The following is a 22,335-nucleotide window of genomic DNA, read 5'->3' as shown; positions in this document are numbered from 1 at the left end:
ATTATCTTGATTTTTGTCAAATCAATAATAAACAACAGAGAAGCTTATGTGATATTGATTTTATAGCACTACAGTGCAGTGGGTATTAAATGAAGTGCAATTTGTGTTTGCCATTCTGCAGGGCCGATGGACGACGATGGTCTTTAGCGTCGTTGCCCTCTTCTGGATATGGTACCAACACTCCCAGCTCCACGGTAAAATATACATCACCACTTTTTCACTGTATTGATCATAAACGTGTGTGTAGGGGAGCAGCTATGCTAGAGCGTATTTTTGCAGTTATGCGTATGCGAACAACTCAATTTAAGCAATCCTTTCAGTTGCCAGTCAAAAAATACACTAGTTATAACCAACATAGTCGAAGTTAAAGCGTAGACGAGGAGCAATATTTGCAGGACGTTGCCTCTCAGCACGAGTCACGATAATTTAGAATGTAAAACAGTCAAAAGTATTGGATATCCATAAGAAGTCATATAGCTTCACTATAAAACTAAGGTCACGAAACTCCAAGTAAAACATCGCTGAAGCAATTTGCACTCCTAGTCTACTGTATGAAAAACTCTGTAAATATGCCCCATTATATAGCGTTAAATAAAATTCATTTGATAACTTATTTCTAAGTATTTGGAACATGAAGAGTACCAACATTATCTTTGAAGGCTCCTTTTACATCACAATTTGGTTGTAACCCCATAAGCATTAGCTTAAATGTAAATTGTTGGCTGCTGGGTTACTGTGTAGCTAATAAACTTTTGATATAACTTATAAGTAGCTAATAATTAATGGGTTGATTAGCACTGATTAGTCTGTTTATACCAAATCTGTTTGTTTTCCCTCTATGAAATTAGTTCTGGTGTGAAATGATACATGGACGTCTTTTTCTGGCAATTCAGACTTCAAGTACCAACAATGCTGTCCTGTCCTTGAAAAGCTTATGGGCACTGTGACAGGTCCTTATTTTAGGCAAAGCAAGACATTGGTATATGTTCCTGCTTTGGATTTTACATTTTGATACATTTTATTCAAGTCAAATAGAAAGCAATACAGTCTTTGATATAATTAGTCTACTGAGGTTTCTCACGTCATGTGCATATTGAGTTGTTCACCGTACTGGAGGTGATTCAGCAATCGATTGCTTGTGAAAAATGTGTCCTTCTCAGTTAGTTGGAAGTGTTTCCTATCTTCAATTTAAAAGTTGCGCTTTTAATTTGAAGGGTTTGAGTTGCAATTTTTATGGAAAGTAGCTGGCCGGCGTCACTTCCATTTAAACTATGTAAATATGCCAAACACCAAAGCAATCACAAGGATTCGGTTTTGCCAACCTTTGCCAAGTCTAGGGAACGTGCGCTTCTCTCTCATGACCGGTGATTGCCAGATGAGATGGACCGGTCTCCAGGCCTATTTACTACTACACTGTCACCGTGATTGTCACACGTCAAAAAGACAAGTTATCGTCACACAGTTAGTGGTCACGTGTCTGAAAAAAATCAAGTAATAAGTCTTGTTAGGATAGCGCAACACCATCTGGACAGACAGCTAGCAGAACAGCAGTGCAGGGAATTATAGAACCAATACTAGTTATTATAGGGGATACTTTTAGATGCACTCTTTATGATGACATTTACTGATGATTATTTTGGAAAGATCCTTATGGTTCCTTATTATAGCAATGCAAAATTTGTATTCCTTCTAAATTACTTGAGGGGTGGGCTTATTGATCAGACCTGTCCCCACAGCTATATGATGATTAACCATAATTATAATGATTATCGACCCTTTCAGCATACCAGAACTTTCCCCATGTAGCATGTTAGATATATCTATGAAAGCCAGTTTGTATTAGCTGAATATACATTTTCACTTTAAGATAACAATTAAAATGTATCCATCTCCAGCTCGTCACTTCTACTTCTTCCCCTGCCTGTCCTTCAGCATGACGTGTTGCATAACAGTGATATCAGGGGCCTGGTTGTTCTCTCCATCTGGCTGTGGATGGAGGCTTAGATGGATGAAGGGAAGAGAGCAAGAGGGGAAAGTGACGATCGCCAAGCCGGTTGGGACGAGAGCGATGAGACACGTGGTGTAGTGAAGAGACGTCTACACGAGATAGAGCACATGCGGTTCCACGCTAATTTAATCAGAGACCAAAATAAGCCAGATACTATGAATAGAAACACAACAATAGTACATTAAACAAAAGGCTGTGAATGTTACGAATCACACTGAGCTGGCCCCTCAGTCTCTGCTCTATTTAAAGTAATTCTCTCACATCATACCACAAATTCATAAATACTGAATGGAGTCATTTTCTTGCCGACAGCGTTACCAGATTATAGCTTTGTGGAAAGATCACGCTGATCATGATGCTCTATTTCATCTTGTTTGCAAGAATTTAAAATTTTGGGCCCCAAAGGTGTATTCCTAACCATTTTCCAAGAATTCCCCGTATACTTGGAAAAACCAGTGAACAAGGAGAGAAGAAGACCCAGTTTGTGCTCATCAGACTGTAGCCAAAAAGACACACACTTGAACAGAAATATAAGTAACAGCTGGATCAGTTCAGCAGATGCTCTCTGGGAAAATAATATGCAACTCTACCAAGATAGAGGAAAAAATCTTGACATCCACACATAAAATAAACAAAGGGAGGAATCTGCATCCTTACTTCACTCTTTTCACTTAGAAATGTAAGAGGAGGCGGTCTAGGTCTCATTGTCCCTGTTTGAGGCAAAGGAAATAGGAGACAAAGTTTTACTGACAGATGGATTTAAGGTCTGGCCCTGAGGCGTCATTATCTTTCAGTTCCTGGTTTGTCGTCACACTGTCTGGATCCATGAGGAATAACAGCTGTAGACTGTCAAACACTTTAATAATTTAGCTTTCAGATCGTTATCTTCTGCAGTTGCTGGACGTCATTTGGTGGAGTTTTGTCGTTAATTTTCTGGCACTTTCTCTGTTTGATCCTTCCAACGCCTACTTCCCTTTCTCATCTGCCATCCCACCCCCCTCCTCCATCATCTTAATTCTCTCCCCTTCACCGTCTGCTTCCTCTTCCTCCTCCACCCTCTTGGCTCCCTTCCTCTTCTCCCTCTTCCAGTCCTCCAGCTCTTCTCAGGAGCGACTGCACCAGCTGCCCTTCCAGCCCACCATGGATGAGCTCCACTTCTTATCCAAGCACTTTGGCAGCACAGAGAGCATCATGGATGACGATGGGGGCCGCTGCTCTCCCCACATGCGCCCTCGCTCCCGCAGCCTCAGGTTAGACACAGCAGCGGCGCTCATGAAATTAAACAGCAGCGTCTGCTGCCCAGCGCACTGTCCTCTTTTCAGAGGCACTACTTAAAAGCAGATTTGCCGGGTCACCAGTGGTTGAGCTTACTGCTTTTATGTAACATCTTTGTTTTTATCGTTAAAGAGGCCTTTAACCAATAAAAAAATATTTTAGCTTATATAGGATCACAAGTCAGAATATTTTTAATTGGACATAAAATCCATGCAGAAAACATCAGTTTTAGGCTCATGACCTGTTATAATTTTTATGTAAAAAGTGATCTTTTGTTGGATAGTTTAAAAAAATTAAGCTTTTTGGATGAAGTATACAAATGATAATCCTACTGGAGTAGATTAATAATGCATAGGTTATATAATCACAATATACTCAAAGTAAATAAAGTAAGTAAAAGTACTTCTGTGTCAAATTACACTTTTCAGAATTTGATACATGACAGTAACGGATGATAATTATGATTTATTAACGTGTAGATCTCATTATTGTTGCAGCTGGGGATTTAAGTACTTTTAAATGGATTTATAATAATCCAATAATCCTGATAATCCAAAACTTTAAGATAAATAGTACGGAGTTCAGAGTACAATACTTGCATCCAAAATACATAAAAAGAAAGCAGCATGACACGGAAGTACGAGTACATTAAACCTCAGTAAAGTCATCAAGTAAATACGTATATAAACCAGTACTGTCTTTTAGTATTGATTAGGTATTAGAGTATTGAAATGCCAACAGTTTATGGGCAAAACACCTCTATAAAAAAACAAAATGTCAGTAATGTCTTAGTTAACTTTTCATGTATAGTCAACACAAATAATTTTGAAAACTATGATTGAATTTTGTCTTTTGGTGTGAATAATTACTTTAGTTCCAATCACTCCCTTTTATTGAAAACTATCTACTGTTTTTTTCATTTTACAGTGCGTCTTGAAGCCTATTTTAAATGTATTTCAGATATGTCGATTATAGCATTGATCTCATTATATAACAGTTTTCAGCCCTTGCTTTGGAAAAGCTGAATTTTTTCCCCTGTGTCCCTCTGCAGCCCAGGACGCTCCTCCTCCTGCTACGATAACGAGATAGTCATGATGAACCACGTGTACAAAGAGCGTTTTCCAAAGGTTAGACACGCACACACACACACTAACACAACATACACACAGAGACTTGCAAAGAGCCTTCACGATAACATCATATTCTGTTTAAATGCACACAATAGTAAACTTTTGGAGCCTTTTCGGTGCTCAGTTACTAATTAAAAACAGTTAAAGCTCTGCAGTTTGTGATTAAACATTATCAGAGATCTGTGTATGCAAATGTTTTATATCCTGCATCCAAGAAACTGGGAAAGAACCGTAACCATGTGGGCTGCTAAACCATAGCAAACAAGATTATGAGAACGTGCCAAGCTCCATTCACCCCGTCAGTGTGAATATTACGTTTATTCAGTGCATGTAAAAATACCGCTCCAGTTATGAACAGTGAAATAAAGCCAGTCGGTGAGGTCGGTATCAGAAGGAAAGAAGCTGAAAGCTTTGACAGTGATAAAAATCAAACCATAGGAAATTGAGCATTATAGTTTAGAGTTCATCTGCGGTAAAAGCTCTTTGGGCTTGTTCTCACACAAGTGAAATGAAAAAAAGAAAAAGACATTGTGCTGAAGTCTGACTAAATCAGCAGAGCCACGCTGTCTGAATCGCAAATGAAACGGCTTCCTGAACTTTCTCTCGCATAAATCCGGCCGAGCTAAGAAAATAAATCTTTTCCTAAACCTAATCTCCTCTGCTGTCTTCTTACGCCACCTTGTCCCCCACCAGGCCACGGCTCAGATGGAGGGGAGGCTGGCTGAGTTCATCCAGGCTTACTTGCCTGAAAGTGTTCTTCCGCTGGCCGATGGAGTCCTCAGCTTCATCCACCATCAGATAGCAGAGCTGGCCAGAGACTGCCTGGCCAAAGCTCGCGAAGGCCTCATCACCTCTGTGTACTTCTTCGAGCTACAGGAGAATCTGGAAAAGCTGCTTCATGATGTGAGTTTTTGGCAATCGCCATCTTGTTTTTTTGAAACTGGACGTCCCTGGGTTTGACCGAGAAACCGAGGAACGCTGCGCACTCATAAGTAGCAACTTGCCAGTCACATTGTAGCCACACACTAAATCATTTCCTACTAAATAGGACCATAATTTACAAAATGAACATCATGCTGGATTTAATAAGACTTGAAGTTGGAGATTAAGACCACAAATTCATCAAGAAAGTATTTACTAAGGCCCATTTTCTTTACTCAATGGGACTTCTTTTTGCAACCAGACAACTTAACTGCTCCTCTTCACTGGAAAAGGTTTAAGGCACAGTTTACCCCAGCTCCACTGAATTTTAGCATCTTTTATCTATTATATAAAGCATGTGTTGTATTCTTAGTACAGTGGCTTTGTCATAAATAGGAACAGATTCAAAGGTGACAGCCAGTAGCTTTTTTGGGATCGTGTGGATGACGGTACATTTAAAATGACTTTATAGAGGAAAAAAATACCAGTGCTGTTCTCTGAGAGTGGTCAGTAATGGTGAACATCATAGAGAAATCAAGGGGGGGACAGAGACTTAGAGATGTACTGTATGGTAAACTGAATCTAGACTGCTTAGAACTGAAGATGATGCTTGCATATATGCAGTATTGGGCAAGTTACTTTGAAAAAGTAATTAATTATAGTTACTAGTTACTTCATCAAAAAAGTAATTGAGTTAGTAACTGAGTTACAATATTCTAAAAGTAATTAATTACTTGAAAAGTAACTATTGCATTACTTAAAAAAACCTCTGGGGTCCAGGGTATAATTGCCCATTTTTAACTACTTTTGATTTTCCCTCCACATTTTACCTTTAAAAACTATTTACTTTGCCTTGTTTGGTATCATTCTTTTCAGCACAACCTCACGTGTCTGAATTTACAGTTATGTTTTCATTTTGACATACTGTAGTAACACAACTGATCTAAAATCAGACAAAAAACATAAAATCAGTAGAAAAAGTATATTTTTACTGTAACAACCACAAACATGTTTAATGAATCACATTTCACAACTTTAAATGCAAATATAAAGTGTCAATTTTAAAATCATATGCACAAGTTTTGCAAACAACAAGTTATTTGCAGCCATTTACCTTTTACCTTGATTTTTTAAATAACCATTTCAAACTATTTACAGAACAATCAGCTGTTCTGCATTCAATAAGATGCCACACAAATTATTTGTGCCACTCCCAAACAATAATTTCTGTCCACTATAAAGGAGAAAATCAGAGCCTGATACCTGCAGGTCTGACAGCAGCAGGTGTATCACTCCTTGTTGCTTTGTCATCTTGAAGTGGTCATGTGATTGGCTTACCACGACTACTTTATTCTTCCTCGGTCAAACAGCAGCGCTCATGCGATTGTTTTGCCCCCTTAGCTCCAGGTGTTGTGCTAGACAGTGATCGTGATTACCGTCTGCGGGAGCGCGCGCAGCTGCTTAAAGCTGTAGCGTCCAGATTACTCACAGTTACTTCCATGCAACTGATATAAGATGCAGTAAGCTGAACACAGCTTCAACCGTCTGTTTGTTGAAAAATAGTAACTGTAACGGCGTTGTAACGATAGGAATAGTAATCAGTTGGATTACTCGATACTGAAAAAACGCCGTTATTCCCATCACTGCATATACGGGTATCACCCTATCAATTACAAGCAAACATGCAGCTTCCATGTGTTTTTTTCCTAGAGGAAACAGATTAGCAAGATTACTGATTAGCATCACACCCCAGTAAGATTTACGAATGTAAAGTGTAAAACATGTGAACTGTGTGGTCGGATCCATCATTCCTGTCGCAATCATCAAACACCTGGGTGAGCTTTTGTAAAGAGCAATATCAAAGAGTGACCAATGGGAACATTTTGGAGAAAGGCTGAGCGGTGGTGCCGTATCCACTTCTTCGAATATATCCATGAATTGTGTGGCTCACAACTGAGCTCCTTTAAGTTTCTCTTATTTGGCCCTCATCAACCTGATTCTTAGCCACAACAGGCAGCTGTTTCCAGCTAAAATGGTTGCCAAACCCAGTGTGATGTACCAAATAACATGCCACACCAAGTAACAGACTGAGTGCTGAACATAGTGGAGACTCCTCATAAAAGAGGCACTGTGATGTCACCCAAGTGTTTGAACAGTCTGTATTTTAAATCCTCAAGCAGAGCAGTTTCACTGTTGCCATATGGAAAGTGTGCAGGTCATATATGACTGTAAATCAAGAGAATGCGCTCTGATATGGGACATAAGACATAAGGTACATCTGCACTAAAGCAAAGCCTGCTTTATTGTTCTTCTAGACATTAAAGAGGTCTCAAATTTACAAAAGAAACTACATGCTGTGCTTAATATGACTCGAAACTAGGGACCAAAACCACGAACTCTACAGGATGATGTTTACTGAGGTCATTAAATCAAATGAGCTGCAAGTTCCTTTCCTCGTATATTTCTATGCTAGTGGACTTCCTTTCTGCAGCCAGATTAGTCGCCCCCTGCTGTTCATTAGAAAGAATGCAAGCCTGAAAACAGCCATTTCTATGAAATTAAATAAAAATATAAAAATTTGACTTTTTTCATTTATATTTGTATTAAACAGTTTCTTTTTCCATAGAATGCCTTTTTTTCAACAAAAGTATTCAAATAGTGAGCAGGAGAGAAAGGTGAAGCAGATGAACTGCATAAAGATTAATTTGTAGATACGCTTTGTGAGTAAACATCAATAAAACAGATCATGAGCAGATCAGGTACAGGTGATGGGGATATGCGAAGCTTTGCAAGATTTGTGATTAAGTGATTCACCTCAGGTCTTTTTAATTAGATTCAAACACACAAAGCCTTTGGCGAGAGCCAAATTGGAGGCTAATTTTGCATGTGATTTGCCAGAGAAGATAACAGGTATCTGCGAATTTCATAGAGCCCATCTTTACAGCTTGATTAGATTGCTGTGATTACCCTGGGTTGCCTGGATTAGGTTTGATTGGATCAGCTTTTTGATTATGTACCTTCGTGCCTCCGTCTGTCTTTTGACTGACAGATTTTCTCTGTCTTGTGTGCATGTTTTATTGTTGTCAGATGTCACTTTTTGCAAATGTTAAAAATGCTGATGCATATCTGTCTTTCTGCCTCTCTGTGTGTCTGTACGTCAGGCATTTGAGCGCTCGGAGAGCTCCGAGGTAATCTTTGTCACGGAGTTGGTGAAAAAGCTTCTGATCATCATCGCCAGACCTGCAAGGCTTTTGGAGTGTCTGGTAGGATCACACTCACACTTATCAGTATTTACCCACCCATCGACTGCTGCGATGATCACAATCCTCCTCCAGCTCCATGATTCATCACAGAACTTCTCACAGCTCCTGTGACTCGAGGCAAATTGCTTTATTTTTAAAAAGCAATCATCAGCGCAAAAACATATTTGTAGCCCCTTATGAGCATTTTAACAGTCTGATTTTATACACAGCAGGAATGTGAAATGAAAACAAGCAAACCAGTCTAAGACTTGGTCCAGTCTGTCTGGATGGCGGAGACATTTGCATTTAGATTAAATTTGCCTTCCCAGAGTACGGCTAATACCAGGCAGTAGCCCCCTGCTGCTCGGCTGCCTTCCAGCCTGCCTCAAACATACCGTGACCACGTTGTCGTTTAAAGTTGAAGGATGTCTGTGTGTGTGTGTGTGATATGGTTTTTGTCTATGGAGCCTGCTGTGACTTGGTGTTTCGTAACAGGATATCAGTTGTGCATCCCTGCATGAGTCATGCCAAGCTGACGTGGTTCTTGATTGTGAGAGACAGCTCAGACGGTGACGTGGAGAATTCATTCATTGGGCTTGTTCCAGTCTCTCCTGGCGAGCACGCCTAATTGAAAATTAAATTATTCTTTACGTCAAACTAGTTTATCTGAAATCATAACTGTAAAAATAAGCCGAATTTAAAATCCTTCTCTTCACATGCAAAGTCCCGAGTGATCATATTTTAGAGCGTGTGTGCTTTGTGGAATGGGAGGCAGATTCTTCCGCTGTAAGGCACCTCTCCTCAGGAACCAGCTCCCAGTTTAAGTTCAGGAGACAAACACATCCTCTCTGCTTTTAAGACTCATAACTTTTTGATAAGACTTGTAGTTAAAGCAAGATTAGGTGATATTAGTGGTTTTGCTACAGGCTTACGCTACAGAGCACTAAACTCCCTCTTTTTTACTCACAATGCATTTCTATGCCACTACAGCTTGTCATGAACTTTTTCTTTCTCTTTTTTCTCCCATAGTTTTGCCGCATTTCTTGTTTGTCAGCTCTTCTTTTTTGTCTTTTCTTTAAAGATTCTCAGCTGAGAATCATTAAAGCGATGATTAGAACTTCCAGTCAATGAATTAATTAAAACAGATTAATGTGAATTTCAAAATCTTATCTGGTTTTCATATGAACCTATTTTCAGTGACATCGGCTTCAATGCCATGAAATTAACTAGGCTTCGAATTTTTTTCTTTCACTCTTATTTGCCAGATTTTTCAAGTAACCTATATTTGACAACAGCTTAATAAAAGTGGAAATTCTGTTTTTAGTGTGCCACAAAAATATTTTTACCGGCCCCCATATGGCGCCCTCTATAATAAAAAATTCTGGAGGCGCCCCTGCTTTTCTTTTCCTTCACACCCCCTCCCCTACCCCCACTACCTACAAGTCACACCTAATGGCCACTACACAACCTAAAGCACTTTGAAACTACTGTTTGTTGTGAATTGGCATCATATTGATCTTCTCTGTTTATGCACAGCAGATTCTCAAATGTGACACGTGGTATTAACTTTTGCAAGGAAGACGAGCTGATGCTTCTTTTCCCTGCCCCGTTCTGACCACCACCATCAGTTCCTCAGTAGCAGCACAGACTACAAAAACAAATCCTGGGCTGATCCAGAGGCAGTCATTCATGAAATGACTTGGATATTTTATTAAATTCACAACCAAATGCCAGGATAACTCAAAGGAAAATTAAATCACCACAAATCACTCTAATTTAATGTAGCTGATTGAATAATTATTGGATGAGCTCCAAAACTTTATACCTGATGACATCAGCTACTCAGGTTTTATTGTTGTTCTCTGCAGGAGTTTAACCCCGAGGAGTTTTACCATCTGCTGGAGGCAGCTGAGGACCACGCCAAAGAGGGTCATCTGATGAAAACAGATATCCCTCGTTACATCATTGGCCAGCTGGGGCTTACTCGAGACCCGATTGAAGGTGGGTAGAGGAACTTTAAACAATTAACAGGTTTAAACAGGGCCTATTATGGACATTTATGAATTTATAGTTTTATCCTTAGTTTTATCACAATTCCAAATTATTCTTATTTATATCATGCTGGGCCTTGCTGTAGCCACTCATATCATATGGTGCCTGATACAAGACATTTTAGCTTGTCTCCAGTGAGGCCTGTCCCACAGTTTGGGAACCACTGCATTAAGCCAGCTTTCTTGGTATTGGCTCTTTCTCATAAACAGGTTTAAATAACAGATGTGTGGCACTTCTGGAGTCTCACATATACCAGTCTGTAATCTGAGCTTGCATAACTACTGGCATGTTTATTATAAGCTCAATAAGAGCCCTTTTATATGACATAAATAAAGGAAAGCAAAACAGTCTCCTTATTAGAAAATAAAATGACTACCAGATTTTTTTGATCAAACATGTGTTTGTCATCAGATATGGTTTACTTGGAAAGTTATGACAGCGAGGGACCAGTGACACCTGAAACAGATGACTCCACAGAGGTGAGATCCAAAATGTTCCCCAGTCTGGTCGTTTCTGCTGGCTGAACGTGGCTGAAAGGTTGTTGAAAATGTTTTCATCTGCTGATGACTTGGCAAACAGGCTTGTGTCCATTCAATTAGCTCATTTGCACTGAGGCTGTTGAACCCAGATCCACCCCTTCCTTGAATCACATGGCCTCCAAATTAGGATAAGCAGACAAAAAACTATAATAAAAAACAGGAAGGAGGACATAGGAAATGCCTGGAGCAGGTTCTGCTTATCTGTGCAGACAATATAAATGCAAAGACTAATTTAACAGGTGACAAAAATAATATAGAACGTGCTTTCTATCCTCCCACTGGATGATATTTAATCTTTGCATTGTGATCTTTGATCCACAGGGTAAGATGAGAGCAATGAAACCACCAGGAGAAGCAGACTTCCAGACCATCAAGCTGATAAGTAACGGAGCATATGGGTGAGCAGAGCTTTTCTCCCTCACATATGTGCTTTTTTTCCCTTTACAAGCACACAGAGCCAGTGAAAATAAAATGGTCAAACTGCATGCCTCTCTGGCTGTGTCTGCATGTGAACCAGCGCTGTTTACCTGGTGCGGCATCTGGAGACACGGCAGCGATTTGCCATGAAGAAGATTAACAAGCAGAACCTGATACTGAGGAACCAAATCCAGCAGGCCTTCGTAGAAAGAGACATTCTCACCTTTGCAGAGAATCCCTTTGTCGTCTCCATGTTCTGCTCCTTTGAAACACGTCGGCACCTCTGCATGGTCATGGAGTACGTAGAAGGTGAGGACAGGTCTACATGTGCAAAACAAAAAGTAACCCAATCAGTGACAGTCGTTTTACTCAGACAAGTTTACAGTCTGTCTAGCTAATATTTTAGCAACATTTTACATTATAGTATTTAAAACTAGAAAATGCATTTTCTGAAGAAACTGCTGTGTGAATGCTGCTAGCTGAATGTTTTGAGCTGAAATGAAATAATTGCTGAATGTTAAGTTAAAAATGTTGAATGAGATGAAAAATGCAGAATTTGTCACGTGAAAACAAAAGTGTAGAACGGTTGAAAACTGGCGTTCACACAGAAGAAGAAGTTGAAAAGTAGCTGAACATGTTTAAAATATAAATTAGAAAAAGCTAAGTAATTACAAAAGAAAATTTAGAGTCAGAAAGCATCTGAAGTAATATTAAAAGTTCATATTCTTTTAATCACTGAATGACTGAAATGCGATCCCTCTATTTGGATCCACACAGTTTAAAAAGTTTACATCTCTGAGCTTCAGAAGACACGCTGTTGGAAAGAGAACAACAATGGCTACATTTTGAGGGTAAAATGATAGCTGTAGAGCAAACGCTGTTGACACAGCAGCAGTTAAAACAGAAGTTTTTAAGATTAATCTTAGCAGAGTGACAGACAGAGCTCATTTAAGGATGCAGGTGTGAGCCTGGCTGCTATAGTGACTCCAGCCAGTGGCACCAGAACAGAAAAGTGACTCTCAAACAAATGCTTCCAAAGACAAAACTACAAGTTGTATTGACAGAATTCCTTCACCGTGAGCGGCAGCAATGTCGAGTCTACACAATTCTCAGTTTTCATGCCTGTGGAGTTTATTATATGGACGTGGTGACAGTGTAAAGACAGCCTGTACTTCTGACTTTTAGACAAATTTTGGGAGCCAACTCTACTCTTCTATGGAAGAGTTTGATGTAGGAGGCTGTGCATTGGTGACATTTATGAAAGAACCATACCATCTATTACAATAATAATAACATTGAATGAAAGAGGGCAACAATGGCTACGTTTTGAGGGTAAAATGATGGCTGTAGACCAAAAGATAGCGTACAAAAAACGTACGGAAGATGAAAAGTAGAAGAACAATACTGTGGATGCTTAATCAGCATTAATCCAGCTATGGAGCACATATGTTTTCTAAGCCAGCGGTCCCCAACCTTTTTTGTGCCACGGACCGGTTTATGCCCGACAATATTTTCACGGACCGGCCTTTAAGGTGTCGCGGATAAATACAACAAAATAAAACTAGTACTGGTACCGAAAAAAAGAAAATTTATTCATAACACACATGAAAAGACCCAGGAAAACCGAGTAAACGATAACAAAATAACGCTGAAAACCGACAAAAACTATACATTTCACACCTGAGCCTCAACTCTCGCGGCCCGGTACCAAACGACTCACGGACCGGTACCGGTCCGAGGCCTGGGGGTTGGGGACCGCTGTTCTAAGCTGTTAACTGGTTAGTGAGCTAAACTGGTGGTGGTCAGAGGGCCCGGTGGCGCCAGTGTCCGGCAGCCTCGCCTCTGTCAGTGCGCCCCAGGGTGGCTGTGGCTACAATGTAGCTTGCCATCACCAGTGTGTGAATGTGTGTGTGAATGGGTGGATGACTGGATATGTAAAGCGCTTTGGGGTCCTTAGGGACTAGTAAAGCGCTATATAAATACAGGCCATTTACCATTTAAATGTTCCTGTTTGTATACACCATAACCTAAATCCCACCGTATATTGACTGAACTGAATATCATGACACATTTCCTTAAATGTAAACTCAGTGTGCTTCCCAAAGTGGCACAGTTATCATGTGCAGGCCTGTGGAAATGGTTTTGAGTCTGTTTTTGAGACACAGTAGTAATTGATCTGAGGTCAGCAGGCAGCTTGTTCCAAATAATAGGACCAGAGTAACTGAAGCGCTCTCAGCAGATTTAGATCTGATTCTGGGAACAAGTGAAGGATCAGCACCTGCTGACCTGAGAGGTCTCATTGGGTTGTAGACACTGAGAGCTTTTTGAAGAAGTAAGGATTTCATTTATTTATAATCCTCTATTGGAGACTCGTTTGATGCTTCTGTTTAACTAATGTCATTATTATTACTAAATATTAGTGATAAAAGGCTTTAACAAGACGCTCTTAGAAAGATGTAGCACATTTTGGGGTCAACTTGAAAGAAAGGAAGATGTGAAATGTAGGTCGGTGAGGTCAGAGGTCAAAGGTGACATGATATTTTGTAACATTTCCTAAATGTTCCCAATACAATACAAAGGCAGCAGCAAACTTATGAAAGTTTGACCTTATTTGACCTTGAAGAAGAGGTCAGAGGTCCAGTGTAGGTTCCCTGTGTGCCTGTATGTTGTCAATACAAACAATCACAATAAGAAGCATAGTTTTAAATAACTATATAGCATTACTATGTGTGCTTGTCAGCCTAAATAGGAGTCTAGCACAAAAGCCACCAGGAGCCAATCATTGTAACTGGTGAGTACCCGGGACACTAATCAAATATTGAATTGTGTTGGCAGGTGGGGACTGTGCCACCCTGCTAAAGAACATCGGGGCTCTGCCCGTGGAAATGGCACGCATGTACTTTGCAGAGACAGTCCTAGCGCTGGAGTACTTACACAACTATGGCATTGTGCACCGTGACCTCAAACCTGACAAGTAAGATGGAGCTAGTTTCTGTCACACAGGGGCAAAGAGAGCAAGCGCCAATTATTTGCTAAGATGTACAGTGGGGCAAAAAAGTATTTAGTCAGCCACCGATTGTGCAAGTTCCCCCACCTAAAATGATGACAGAGGTCAGTAATTTGTACCAGAGGTACACTTCAACTGTGAGAGACAGAATGTGAAAAAAAAATCCATGAATCCACATGGTAGGATTTGTAAAGAATTTATTTGTAAATCAGGGTGGAAAATAAGTATTTGGTCAATAACAAAAATACAACTCAATACTTTGTAACATAACCTTTGTTGGCAATAACAGAGGTCAAACGTTTACTATAGGTCTTTACCAGGTTTGCACACACAGTAGCTGGTATTTTGGCCCATTCCTCCATGCAGATCTTCTCGAGAGCAGTGATGTTTTGGGGCTGTCGCCGAGCAACACGGACTTTCAACTCCCGCCACAGATTTTCTATGGGGTTGAGGTCTGGAGACTGGCTAGGCCACTCCAGGACTTTCAAATGCTTCTTACGGAGCCACTCCTTTGTTGCCCGGGCGGTGTGTTGTGGATCATTGTCATATTGGAAGACCCAGCCTCGTTTCATCTTCAAAGTTCTCACTGATGGAAGGAGGTTTTGGCTCAAAATCTCACGATACATGGCCCCATTCATTCTGTCCTTAACACGGATCAGTCGTCCTGTCCCCTTGGCAGAAAAACAGCCCCATAGCATGATGTTTCCACCCCCATGCTTCACAGTAGGTATGGTGTTCTTGGGATGCAACTCAGTATTCTTCGTCCTCCAAACACGACGAGTTGAGTTTATACCAAAAAGTTCTACTTTGGTTTCATCTGACCACATGACATTCTCCCAATCCTCTGCTGTATCATCCATGTGCTCTCTGGCAAACTTCAGACGGGCCTGGACATGCACTGGCTTCAGCAGCGGAACACGTCTGGCACTGCGGGATTTGATTCCCTGCCGTTGTAGTGTGTTACTGATGGTGACCTTTGTTACTTTGGTCCCAGCTCTCTGCAGGTCATTCACCAGGTCCCCCCGTGTGGTTCTGGGATCTTTGCTCACCGTTCTCATGATCATTTTGACCCCACGGGATGAGATCTTGCGTGGAGCCCCAGATCGAGGGAGATTATCAGTGGTCTTGTATGTCTTCCATTTTCTGATGATTGCTCCCACAGTTGATTTTTTCACACCAAGCTGCTTGCCTATTGTAGATTCACTCTTCCCAGTCTGGTGCAGGTCTACAATACTTTTCCTGGTGTCCTTCGAAAGCTCTTTGGTCTTGGCCATGGCGGCGTTTGGAGTCTGACTGTTTGAGGCTGTGGACAGGTGTCTTTTATACAGATGATGAGTTCAAACAGGTGCCATTCATACAGGTAACGAGTGGGGGACAGAAAAGCTTCTTACAGAAGACGTTACAGGTCTGTGAGAGCCAGAGATTTTCCTTGTTTGAGGTGACCAAATACTTATTTTCCACCCTGATTTACGAATCAATTCTTTACAAATCCTACCATGTGAATTCATGGATTTTTTTTTCACATTCTGTCTCTCACAGTTGAAGTGTACCTCTGGTGCAAATTACTGACCTCTGTCATCATTTTAAGTGGGGGAACTTGCACAATCGGTGGCTGACTAAATACTTTTTTGCCCCACTGTATAAATAAGGTTTAGACTGCTCAAATGTAACTTTTGTCTTTCTGTTCTCAGCCTCCTAATTACCTCAATGGGCCACATCAAACTGACTGACTTTGGCCTGTCGAAGATGGGTCTGATGAGCCTGACCACCAACTTGTATGAAGGACACATAGAGAAGGATACTCGAGAATTTTTGGATAAACAGGTATGACCAAAGCGAAGTCAGATACACAGCCATTTACTCAGATCTTAATTTGTTTAAATAAAGTCTGACAAAACATCTGAATTTTACAAATTAATAAAACTCTCTGCTATATTAAAACTAAGTATCGAGCGAATGTGAGTCAATTTAAATTAATTGTACTGTACACATCAGGACAACTGTGTGTGTGTGTGTGTGTGTGTTTTATTTTATCAGCATTAAAGTGTAGACTACAGTATGATCCAAGCAAAGTTTCACCATCAAATTTCCTTTGAATGCTACATTTCCATTGTGTGGCAGGTGTATCTGACAAATATGGCACAGTTGGCACAACAGTAGACCAGCCTTTCCTTGGTTATAATAATTTCTCTTTCAGGAAAGGCTTATATTTCCAGGGCTTTTATTCAGCACTCGCTTTGAATTTAAGCCTCATTATTTCACGTGCATTCATCACGTCGACCACATATGTGTTAGGATTCAGTGCATGCCCATCTGCACATGAAAAAACACCCACCGGGGCTTTCATCTTGTCTTGGCATCTTTGAGGTGATGGCTTGGCTAAGCATAAATATGCATGCTCCCCACATGCTGTGTGTTTCCCGCTCTGTGACGACTGTAGGAGCGACTGTACGGTTGTAAATAATGAATACACGATTCAGTTAGATGTGAAAGAAATGTTATTAGCAGCAAAAATGCACACGCCTGTAAGGATGAGTGGGTCCCAAGTAATTCACAAAAATCGGAGGTCATAAAATTTAAGAAACGACCGATTGCTGCTTTACTTTAAGGTGTGCGGAACTCCAGAGTATATCGCCCCAGAGGTTATTCTTCGTCAGGGTTATGGAAAGCCAGTGGACTGGTGGGCGATGGGCATCATCCTGTATGAGTTCCTGGTGGGCTGCGTGCCTTTTTTTGGAGACACTCCAGAGGAGCTGTTTGGACAGGTCATTACAGGTGAGAGATCAAAGTATCTCAGTAGAAATAGCATCATTGGACACCGAGCGCAGCTGATAAGTAAAACAAACTGTTAGTCATGTACCATCCACCATAATCTCTCTCTCTCTCTGTCGGCTTGTTTCTGGTAGATGACATAGTGTGGCCAGAAGGAGATGAGGCTCTTCCTGTTGATGCCCAGCACCTGATCTCCTCTCTTCTGCAGACAAATCCGCTGGTTCGATTGGGCACAGGTCAGTCTCCTACAGCAGAGCTTCTGGCTTCTCCAGGATTCAGATGAAATCGTGTAGTGATTCCTCACCACCTGAAGTTATTTTCTATGTGCATTCATTTAAATTTGAATCAGACTTGACGCAGATTTATGCATCACAGATATTTTATGGTTCCAATATTTTTGCACTATTCTAACCATATTTGTTTACTCTCAGCTGTGGTAATAATTGATTTTTCCGCTCAGACCTCTCTGCTAGTTTTCATTCACTCTTTAGTCCAGTGTATGGTGTAATGCTTACATGTGGAAATGATGTAGGCTCACCAGCCACTTCATTTGGTACACCTGTTCAACTCCCACTTAAAACATCTAATCAGCCAATCACATGGCAGCAACTTAGTGCATTTAGGCATATAGACATGGTTAAGGTAACCTGCTTAAGTTCAAACTGAGCAAACTGAACATCTCTATGGTTTACAGCAAATGCTCTAAAAAGAGAAAATATCCAATGAGCAGCAGTTCTCTGGGTGAAAATGTCTTGCTGATGTCAGAGGAGAATGGCCAGACTGTTTTGAGCTGATAGGAAGGAAAAGGTAACTCAAATTTTTACAATCAAGATATACAGAAAAGCATATCTGAATGGACAACATGTCGAACCACCAGCAGCCAAGACCACACCGGGTGTCACTCATGTCAGCTTAATAACAGGAAACTGATGACTGGAACAGGAAACCGGACAATAGAAGATTTGAAAAAACGTTGGCTGATGTAATGAGTCTCGATTTCTACTGCACAATGAGATGGTGGGATCAGAATTTGGCATAAACAGCATGAAAGCATGTACCCATCCTGCCTTTTACCAACAATTCAGGCTGGTTATGGTGTTTCTTGGCCCACTAGAGACACTATTTTAAAACAGTGCTAATTGAGCATTGTTTAAAATCCTCAGCCTACCTATTGCTGCTGACCATGTCCATCCCTTTATAACCACAGTCTACCCTTCACCAGTCATCTTCTGATGGCTGCTTCGAGCAGGATAACAGACCATGTCACAAACTTCAAATCATCTCAAATTAGTTTCTTGAAGTTGACAATGAGTTCAGTGTAACCACATGGCTTCCTCAGTCACCAGATCTTAATCCAACAGAGCCCTTTTTGGATGTGGTGGAACAGAAAGTCTAAAAATCTGCAGCAACTGTGTTATGCTGTCATGTGAACATGGAGAAAAATCTCCAAGGGATGTTTCCACCACCTTGTTGAATCTATGTCACAATAAATTAAGGCGGTTCAGAAGGCCAAAGGAGTCCAATTCAGTACTAGCAAGGTGTTGCTAATAAAGTGGCATGTATATTTATTTACATTTGAAGATACACTTGGGAACCTTCCCTGAACAATTCTGTAGCAGTGTGCTTGAATAGTTTGCTTCTATCCCACTGCACACTTTCTGAGCTACTTTTGTTTTACATCTCGTTCTCCTTTGATTTTTAGCTGCAACATTATTCTGCAAAGATTAAGATTAACTTTTCTGAGAAAATGCACAAATTTGAATGATTCCTGATGTATTTGAATCCTAAAATAGAAATGCCGCAGCCTGATGTGAAATCTTGCAGTCTTCTGTGGTCCACTCAAACTTTTAGTCACAGTTCCAGTTGGCCCACCAAACTGAGATTTTTTTGTGTTTTCTTCTTTGTGTTTTCACAGTCTCATTGTGGTTTCCTGATGATTTCATTGTTTAGGCTGACTTCCTGTTAACAGCTTTCCTTTATACCATCTAATAAACCTTACTGTACTGGTCTGTTTTCTCAGCAGTGAAACAAGACACTGTATATGCTTTTGTCTCTATCCAGGACTTTTATTTGTAGTTCAGTTGTTTTTTTGTGGGGGGTTTTACTGTGCTGTATTAGTACTTTCATCTAAGAAATGCATATGAATACTTCTTCCACCACTGCACATCCCTCTTGGGTACACCTAACCCTGACTGGGGCTCGCTGACCTAGAACAATAACTGTCATCGTGCGCGCTGGCTTACGGGTTCAGTTTACCCAAATAAGTCAGCTTCATTCAGGGTAGAAATGCCTCCACATGCTTGAGGGCTGCTATTACTACCTGTCTGTCATCGCGCTCCCTCATTCTCTCTTTTTACATCCACCTCCTTTCCTTTGCTCTGCCCCGAAGGTGGTGCTTTTGAAGTGAAGCAGCACTCATTCTTCACTGAGGTGGACTGGAACAGCCTGCTGAGACAGAAGGCAGAGTTCATCCCTCATCTAGAGTCAGAGGAAGACACCAGTTATTTCGACAGTAAGTTCCCCTTTGGGAATGAAGGAATGGTATTGAAGAGAATGAATTCCAGCACAGATCCTTTAAACCTTAGGAATTTCTTATTCTTGGAAACAGGTCAAGGTCTTTAACTCTCCCATGTAAATGTTAGCATAAAGCACATTCAGTCAGCAGTGGCTGACTGAATGTACATTACTTCTCACCCCCAGCTCGTTCAGAGCGCTATCACCACGTGCATTCATACGATGAAGACGATACCAATGACGACGAGCCCGTGGAGATTCATCGCTTCTCGTCGTGTTCCCCTCGCTTCAGTAAGGTCAGGACCTAAACTTTTATTTTTCTGTCAGCGTTTATTCATCAGTCTACATTCAAATCAATCAAAAGAACCCAAATATTTACTGTTATGCTGCACCGATGTGAAGGTATACAGCAGTATGGAGCATCTGTCTCAGCTGGAGCATAAACCCCATGGCGTGACTCTACGGGAGCACAAGGTCCCCAGGGAGGATCGCTTAGCCAAGAGAGAAAGCCTGGGAAGTGTCACCCTTCGAGATAAGAGCTGGAGGACTGGCTCACCGGAGATGTGAGTAAAAGCACAGTTAATAAAAAAAGTGCTATCTGTGTTTCCGTTTGTTTTTGATCTTCTACCTGGGTTCATTGGCATTGAAAGTTTATTTCAGAATATAATTGTCTTTGGTTTTCAGGAAGCGTTTATCCTGCTCAGAGTCCTCCTTCACTGAGAGTGATTCCAGCCCTCCGTCTGGGGCACGGAGGCGCTTCTCTGCTCTTATGGATTCTTACCGATTGGCCTCCCCTCTGGAGTTGGACTCTGAGCTGCCTGTCCCGGGCAGACAACCTCCAGTGAAGGCCAGGGGAACGTCTCTGGAAGGAGCCATGAGTACCATCTCTTCTCAAGGCGACCTGAGGGCATTCCTTAAAGAAAGTAATGGCTTTGCAGCTGCCGGTAAGAAAAATGAGGAACCATCTCATGACTTGAACAATTTCATTTGTCACCCCAAAACATGAAAACATATATTTCCTATCACCTTTCATGTCTCTGCCTTATTACAGACAAACTGTTGAGACCTGCTGATGCATCACTGCCCCTGCCAAGCAGTGCTACCATTCTGGGGCTCCCAGACCCACAGGGGACTTGTGGGGCCACCACAGACCTGGTGCTGCGAAGAGTTCGCCACCAGCAGCTCTCGGAAGGAGAAAAACGCAGCTCAAGACCAGGAACTAAAGTTATCAAATCTGCCTCTGCCACTGCTCTGTCTGTCATCATTCCAGCAGGTAAAGGCATTTCTTTTACTGCATTAACAAAGACATTTTAAAAAATAGTGTTTAGAAATGAATCTTTTGTGCTTTCTCTCCTCAGTGGAACAACACGGTGCATCCCCTCTGGCGAGCCCCATGTCGCCCCGCTCCCTCTCGTCCAACCCTTCCTCTCGTGACTCATCCCCCAGCCGAGGCTACTCCCCGATGGTCAACATCCTGCATTCTCCCATTACCATCCACCGCTCTGGGAAGAAGTACGGCTTCACCCTCCGAGCTATCAGAGTCTACATGGGAGACAGCGATGTTTACAGCGTGCATCACATGGTCTGGGTGAGAGAGCAAAGCAAACAGGATGCAGAAATCTTGATTTCTCCCTTTAAAGCAATGCAGAAACAAATGTGATTATTACTATTTATTCGCATAGCGCCTTTAATGTGATTCTGCAGAACAGCCCATGCAGAGTACCATACAGTATCTGAAGGTAACTGGGCTAATATACTTAGTAGTCAAATCTGTGATGTTTTTTTGTTCCAATCACAGCATGTGGAAGATGGAGGTCCGGCTCAGGAGGCTGGACTTAGTGCTGGTGACCTCATCACTCATGTAAATGGAGAGTCAGTCCACGGTTTGGTCCATACAGAGGTAGTGGAGCTGATCCTGAAGGTAGGAGAGATCTATCCATCTAAAATAAAAACAATTTAAAAAACATCTATCTATATATTTATGTACTAATATAAATCATATAATTGTGCATCAACTGCAGAGTGGGAACAAGGTGACTATTACAACAACTCCTTTTGAAAACACCTCCATCAAAGTGGGTCCTGCCCGCAAGTCCAGCTATAAATGCAAGATGGCACGACGCATCAAGAGGACCGGAGCCAAGGACGGACAAGAGTGCGTCACTGCAGCATTCCAAGAAAACGTATCCCTCTGTCATTTAGATGATTTCACTCTAGTCATTCGGCTTTTTGTTCATCTTTCAGTAAGAAGCGCAGCTCCCTGTTCAGGAAAATTACCAAGCAGTCCAACCTGCTCCACACCAGCCGGAGCCTCTCGTCTTTAAATCGCTCCCTGTCGTCTGGAGACAGTCTCCCGGGCTCCCCCACCCACAGCCTCTCTGCCCGCTCGCCCACTCAGAGTTATCGTGGCGCTCTTGAATCCCCGCACCTGGGTTAGTATTTAAGGCGACCAGCACGT

The 22,335-nt window shown here is 41.4% G+C and overlaps 1 protein-coding gene across 1 annotated transcript in view; it reads left to right on the top strand.

Moving 5' to 3' along the window:
- LOC113021230 (microtubule-associated serine/threonine-protein kinase 1-like) overlaps positions 1 to 22,335 on the top strand; it is a 57,413-nt gene that overhangs the window by 29,647 nt on the left and 5,431 nt on the right. Inside the window, exons 5-26 of the mRNA XM_026165764.2 lie at positions 122 to 194; positions 3,098 to 3,258; positions 4,335 to 4,410; positions 5,107 to 5,316; positions 8,496 to 8,597; positions 10,445 to 10,577; positions 11,040 to 11,107; positions 11,489 to 11,565; positions 11,685 to 11,893; positions 14,420 to 14,558; positions 16,283 to 16,415; positions 17,201 to 17,366; positions 17,498 to 17,599; positions 19,753 to 19,875; positions 20,064 to 20,173; positions 20,280 to 20,440; positions 20,562 to 20,821; positions 20,929 to 21,150; positions 21,236 to 21,465; positions 21,676 to 21,798; positions 21,899 to 22,032; positions 22,122 to 22,309. Coding sequence (XP_026021549.1) covers positions 122 to 194; positions 3,098 to 3,258; positions 4,335 to 4,410; positions 5,107 to 5,316; positions 8,496 to 8,597; positions 10,445 to 10,577; positions 11,040 to 11,107; positions 11,489 to 11,565; positions 11,685 to 11,893; positions 14,420 to 14,558; positions 16,283 to 16,415; positions 17,201 to 17,366; positions 17,498 to 17,599; positions 19,753 to 19,875; positions 20,064 to 20,173; positions 20,280 to 20,440; positions 20,562 to 20,821; positions 20,929 to 21,150; positions 21,236 to 21,465; positions 21,676 to 21,798; positions 21,899 to 22,032; positions 22,122 to 22,309 — 3,200 coding nt within the window. The remainder of the gene's footprint in view (positions 1 to 121; positions 195 to 3,097; positions 3,259 to 4,334; positions 4,411 to 5,106; positions 5,317 to 8,495; positions 8,598 to 10,444; positions 10,578 to 11,039; positions 11,108 to 11,488; positions 11,566 to 11,684; positions 11,894 to 14,419; positions 14,559 to 16,282; positions 16,416 to 17,200; positions 17,367 to 17,497; positions 17,600 to 19,752; positions 19,876 to 20,063; positions 20,174 to 20,279; positions 20,441 to 20,561; positions 20,822 to 20,928; positions 21,151 to 21,235; positions 21,466 to 21,675; positions 21,799 to 21,898; positions 22,033 to 22,121; positions 22,310 to 22,335) is intronic.

The sequence above is a fragment of the Astatotilapia calliptera genome, chromosome 4 (genome assembly GCF_964374335.1).
Source record: "Astatotilapia calliptera chromosome 4, fAstCal68.1, whole genome shotgun sequence".
Lineage (NCBI taxonomy): Eukaryota > Metazoa > Chordata > Actinopteri > Cichliformes > Cichlidae > Astatotilapia > Astatotilapia calliptera.
This window is presented reverse-complemented; position numbering and strand designations above follow the sequence as displayed.